The sequence below is a fragment of the Elephantulus edwardii genome, unplaced genomic scaffold (assembly GCF_000299155.1).
Source record: "Elephantulus edwardii isolate Elephantulus edwardi_28Jun2011 unplaced genomic scaffold, EleEdw1.0 scaffold00044, whole genome shotgun sequence".
Taxonomy (NCBI): Eukaryota; Metazoa; Chordata; class Mammalia; order Macroscelidea; family Macroscelididae; genus Elephantulus; species Elephantulus edwardii.
This window is the reverse complement of record NW_006399794.1, coordinates 14,379,884-14,385,883: the sequence shown is the minus strand read 5'-3', so window position 1 is coordinate 14,385,883 and position 6,000 is coordinate 14,379,884. Positions and strand designations below refer to the sequence as shown.

At 47.5% G+C, this 6,000-nt stretch overlaps 1 protein-coding gene across 1 annotated transcript in view; it reads left to right on the top strand.

Annotated features, from left to right (window-relative positions):
• Positions 1-6,000, top strand: part of ARAP1 (ArfGAP with RhoGAP domain, ankyrin repeat and PH domain 1) — a 64,212-nt gene that overhangs the window by 17,836 nt on the left and 40,376 nt on the right. The window contains exon 2 of the mRNA XM_006885552.1: positions 1,787-2,331. Coding sequence (XP_006885614.1) covers positions 1,829-2,331 — 503 coding nt within the window. The 5' untranslated portion in view covers positions 1,787-1,828. The remainder of the gene's footprint in view (positions 1-1,786; positions 2,332-6,000) is intronic.

Genomic DNA, 6,000 nt, shown 5'->3' with positions numbered 1-6,000 from the left:
ATCTCTGTAAATGTTTATTAAAATTAATAAAATTTAATAATAATTAAAAAAAAGAAATTACAAAGTAAAAGAGTTGAACAGATTTTAAAGTGCAAGTTGGGAAGACAAAGCAGAGTATTACAACGAAATATACAGAAAGCTAGAGTCAGAAAACCTAAAGGGAAGAACTTGTGTGGCATTTCTTTTTTTAAAAAATTAATTAATTTTTTTTCTTACTCATTTTAACGAAAGTTTAGAGAGACTTAGGGTTTCCAGTCATTCATTGTTGCACTTTTCTCCCTACCTACCCCTCCCTCACCCCAATTCGCTCTTCTCTTTGAAAAGAATAACACCTTCATTGTTATGCAATCCCTCCTCCCCACTATGCAGCCTTCACTCTGGACTTCTGTAATGACAAGAATAGCCATTCATATGTCCCTTTTAAACAGTTCTTCCTTCATCTGTTTTAATGCAATATACATCATTCCTCCCCTCCTTTTCTGTTGTCCCTCAACCCTGATGCCCCGTTTTACAACAGTGGCCCTATGCAATATTTGTCCAAACCTATACCTAAACTAAGAGGTGGTCTGAACAGAGCAAGGGAACACACATGGTTTAAAATTGAGAATGGTGTGCATCAGGGCTGTATCTTTTCTCCATACCTATTCAATCTGTTTGCTGAACAAATCATTCAAGAAGCTGGACTTTATGGAGAAGACTGTAGCAGTGCGACTGGAGAAAAACTCGTCAGTAACTTGTGTTAAGCCGTCAAGTCAGAACCAACGGCTTTCCAGCCGATTTTCAGAGGCTGTAAATCAACAGGACGAGATTGCCTGTCATTCTTCTGAGAAGTGCCTTGGGGGTTCGAACCAAAAGAGTGGCGCCCCCTTTTGGGTTAGCAGCACAGCTCCTCTAGATAATATGGCACCAGAGCTAATGGTTAATTTATATCTTTCTTCACAATTTTTGCTATCACTATGTCAGTAAATGGGTGTGTGTTAAAAGCTGAATGTTGAATTTTATGAAACCTCTTTCATGTTTGGAGAGGATCTGTAGTTAAGGAGGGCTGGTAGCATAGGGATTAAACACTATGAGGCAATTCAGCTGTGTCGTGTAGAGTTACTTTGAGTCATAATTGACTCAGCAGCAGTGAGTCAGGGTTTTGTTTTTGATAATCACCATCTTTGTGCTATCTCTTAGCTCCTACCAGGTTAGGAGATGTGAGATTGCTGGGATAGAGTCGGAGTCTTCATTGCTCCCACAGGCTATTTTGAGTGGGCAGTTGAGTGGTCTTTCATTTACATTGACCCCTCGGTCCCTCTTGGCGATGGGAGAGGTTATTCACCCAGGTCAGGACCCCCAAGGCTGCATGATGCTGAATGCATTCCCCTCATGGAGCATTCATTCTGCTTCCTTCCCATCATGGAGGTGGGGCAGGGCTCAGCCCCTAGACTGGACATGTAGAGGGACCAGCACTAGTGCCAGTCACACCTGCTCCCTCAGTCCCTGGGCCTGGGCTTAGAGAGGATATGGGGGAAGTCAGGGAACTGGACCCCAGCCTCTCACCCTTAGTGCAGTGAGAAGCTTCCAGGACCTAGATAGCATGAGAGGCTTCTGAGAGAAGAAATGTGGACTGGAGGCCCTGAGTCAGGTTTCTGGACTCATGTGTTCAGAGAGCTGGCTGTGCCTGGTTTGTGGGGTCCAGGGAAGGAAGCTGAGAGACAGAATTTGTTTGGTGTGGCCAAGTTACAGAGGCACTACATTGGGCAGCTGAGCTTCTGACCTTATGCCTGTCTCTCTGTTCTAGGTCTGGACAGAGCCCCGTGACTCGGCCTCTGCCTGTGGGACCATGGCAGAGGTGGATGCTTTGCTGTCAGTGGCCGAGTGGCTGCGAGCACTGCATCTGGAGCAGTACAGCGGTCTCTTTGAGCAGCACGGACTGCTGTGGGCTTCCGAGTGCCAAGGCCTCAGTGATGCCCGCCTGTTGGACATGGGCGTGCAGCTCCCTGGCCATCGGCGCCGCATCCTGGCTGGCCTGCTCCGGGCCCATGCACCCCCAGCCCCTGCACCTCGCCCCACCCCACGGCCAGTGCCCATGAAACGCCACGTCTTCCGCTCACCACCTACATCTACTCCATCTGAACCACTTCCCACTGGTGTGGAGGATGAAAGGCTGCCCCCTGCACCCCCCATCCCACCTCGGAGGAGCTGTCATCCACCTTCCTGCTTCTCCACCCCGTCCACAACTGCCCCGGACCCTGTGCTGCCTCCATTGCCCGCCAAACGACATTTGGCAGATCTGAGCGTGCCGCCTGTGCCCCCTCGCACAGGACCCCCACGTATACTGGTGAGGTAAGTAGATGCCATCTGGAGTGAGGTAGCACAGGCAGAAGATCCTGGAGGGTTGATGGGGAGTCTGTGGCTTTTGTACTGGGTGGAATAGGTGGTGAAAACAGCACACGTAAGGCTTAGTTGGGAAGCTGTGTTGGGTGTTCTGAGCAGACAGTGGGGCTGAACTGGTGAGTGAGTGCAGTTTAGGTTTGGAGGGGCTACAGGATGTGCAGTGAAGGCCAGGCTGGGAGCTAACAGGGTTTTAAGCAGAATGATGGGATGAAATCTGAGGGCTCACTGAGTCATCTGACGATGACTATGGCTCCTGGTTAGGGTCAATACAGTGAGACCAGTGAGAGGGCTGGGTTGCAGGGCCAGATGAAAGGCCCCTGCTCAGGCTCTGCTAACAAGACTGTAGAGAATTCTGCAGTGCAGAGCAAGATTTTGGCACTGGATTGGACAGGACGTGGAAACTCCTGGGTCTGGGTGGAGAGGAAGGGGAGTCAGGACAGCCTCCAGGCCACTGTCTTGGATGGACAATGGTTCTGTTGCTAAAATGGGACCTGAGGTCAGACGTGGGCTTGAGGGGAGATTTGGAGTTCAGTGTGAGATGCTGTGGAGACCCAGGAAACATCTTGGAGTCAGGGAACAGGGGTAGAGGTAAGACAAGTGGGATAGGCGGAGAGCAGAACTTCCCTGGGTTAGTGATCTGGAGTCCCATGTGAGGTGCTTTGGGGACCCAGGACACATCCTGGAGTCAGGGAACGGGGGTGGAAGTAGGAAGAGCAGGACTTCCCAGGGCCTGTGCTTGTGCTGTGACCAAGTTCCTCTTTTATATCCTCTTAGCACATGCCTGAGTCCTGAGGACCCTTCTGGGGCATCATCCTACTTGCCCATTTTTGCCTCAGCTGTTTGTCTCTTTGGCTCCTTGGTATTATTTTCAGGAGTCTCCTCCTAGTTCTGTTGACATTCCATTCTCCACATAGGTGCTCCCTCCCTGCGTTTGCTGAGTGCCCTGCTGGAGGAAGTGGTTTCGAGCTGTGGTGACTATCTCAAAATTAGTGGCTGAAGACAACAGAAAGTTATTTTCTCATAGTTCTGCGAGCCAGAATCCAAAACAGGGTCCCGGCAAGGCTGTATTTCTGAAGGCTCTGGAGTCTTACCTTGTCTCTCTCATGGCTCCTGGAGTTCTTGGCTCATGGATAGATTACCTTTGTCTCTGCCTCCATCTTCACAGCCCCTTCACTCTCCCTGTTCTTTCACCTACCAGGACAGCAGTCATCAGGCTTAAAGTTTTCCTCCTCATCCCCCAAAACACACTTGGCTGCTAATCAAAAGATTGGAGCCTCAAGTCTACCCAAAGATGTGTCAGAAAAAAGGCCTGGCAGTTGACTTCCAAGGCAAAACCTTGTGGGTGCAGTTCTGCTTGACACACACAGGGTTTCCAGGAGTCTGAGTACACTAAATAGAAGCCGTTACAATAAAATCTACAAAAATCTGACCCTCTGTAAGGAGAAACCTATCAGAGAAGGAAAACTCAAGCATTTCCCACCAAAATGAGAGAAGTGCTGATGGCACATCATATCAAAGGCAGGAATCTTAACTCGATTCAGAAAAAGCAAGGGAGTCCTGTTGAGTTCTGACTCTCACAGGTTTCATGGAATTTTTCAAATTCAGAATGATCTCATTTCAAGATCTGGAGCTTCATTACACTGCATAGACCTTTAATTTCCAACGTTTCCATATAAGTTCATAATCACAGGTACCAGGGCTTGGGGCTTGGACGTAACCTTTTGGAGAACACAATTCCACTTATTCCAGGGATGACGTGGGAATTTGTTAGAGCACCTGGGCTAAGTCAGGCTCATGTCTTAAGGCTTCTTGGAAGAGACAAAGATGTGCAGAGAGAGGCCCCATGTCTCTGTTATTATTGGGCTGTGTGCTGGTGCTTTGCTTATTACATGATCTCATTCAATCCCCACAGCAAATCTTCCCACAGATTTGCATCCTGTTTTCAAGCAGAGAAACGGAGATTCTGAGAAAGGGGAAAAGCATTAATTGGATCAATACCAAGTGCAAGCTTATGGAGCTCACATGGTGTTAATTTTTTTGTTGTAGAATACAACAAAACATACACAACAAAACATGCCCAATTCTTCAGCTGTTTCCACATGTACAATTAGTGACATTGACGATGTTCTTAGTTGTAACCATTCTCATCCTCTTTTCTGAGTTGTTCCTCCTGTATTAACATAAACAACTGCCCTATAAGGTACCTATCTAATCTTTCCAGTTGCTGTTGTCAGTTTTGTCCCATATAGTTTGTGCTGGAAAGAGCATATGCTTAAGGCAGACCTTTTATATTGTTAAATGCTCTGACTCAGTGACCCTGGTGTACAACAGAAACAAACCCTAGAAGATCCTCTTGCCTCCTCACAGCCACAGCTATGCATAAGCCCATTGTGTCAATCCATCTTCTGTAGAATCTTTGGTCAGAATGTTCAGTAACAGTTCAGGGCTGTGGTGTATCTTCAGCTCACAACTTCCTAGTTTTGTGTTTCCTGGTGCCACTGCACCCTCTAGTGGCTATTCTTCTGCACACAGGAATATATGACATTTTCATCAACACTCCCTCTATGGAAAATGTGTGTGTCTTTGTGTCTGTAGGAGTTCAGAGTGGAGTCGTGTGTGTGTGTGTGTGTGTGTGTGTGTGTGTGTGTGTGTGTGTCTTTGTGTCTCTGAGAGTTCAGAGTGGGTGAGCAGTGGGAAGAGACAGAGTCCTGTCCTTAGAAAGCTCTCTCTGCCTGTGGAGGCAGAATCCCTAGTGGGAATGAGAAACCTCAATTTCTGCTTAAAACTGAAAGGATCAAACTAGTGGCCACCAAGTCATTTTTGGCTCATGGCAATCCCATGTGCTTCACAGTAGAACTGAATGCAGGGTCTTCTGTGACATTTAGGAGACATATTGCTTGGGTTTTCTTCCCAGGTACATCTGAGTGGATTTGAACCACCAACCTTACTGTGAGTAGCTGAATGCTTACACATTTATGCCACCAAGGTCATTCTAGGATTTTTGCTTAGGAATCAGGGAATCCAGTTAGGAGAGGCCTCTCTGGGTCTGCTTGCCTGTCAGATAAATGAATGGTGGGTGCAGTGCTCCCCACAGCCCTCTATGGTTCTGATATTAACATCTGCATACCCTGAATCACAGGGTATTAGTCCCTACTCTCAGTGTCTTAGTCCAAACTTCAGGCCTCCAGGAAAGGGAAGGTCCCCATGGGCAGGAGTAGGTCTTGTAACCAAATAACCTAAAAATAATTTCCTGCTGAAAAAAATGATGCAAAGTTATCCCTGCAAGGGATGTCAGTAGCCCTAGCACCCTGGACCCTCAGGGTGTACAAAGAAAAACTCAGGGCAGACGGAGCCTCATGTATATGTAACAGATGAAGGCCAGCCTGGTGGTGAAGCAGTGGGGGACCCCATGCTCCAGAGTGCATGCCAGGAAACCCTACATCCTGGCCTGCCCCTCTTTATCCTCATGAGACCCGCCTGCTGCCCCAGCTTATTCCCTCTGGTGATGGAAGAGCTTGTTTTCTCCATTGTGGGAACTCTGGGGTCTTTTTTTTTTTTTTCTTTTTGATTTGAATGAAGGCTTACAAATAAATTTTTATTCCATTCAATCATTCAGAT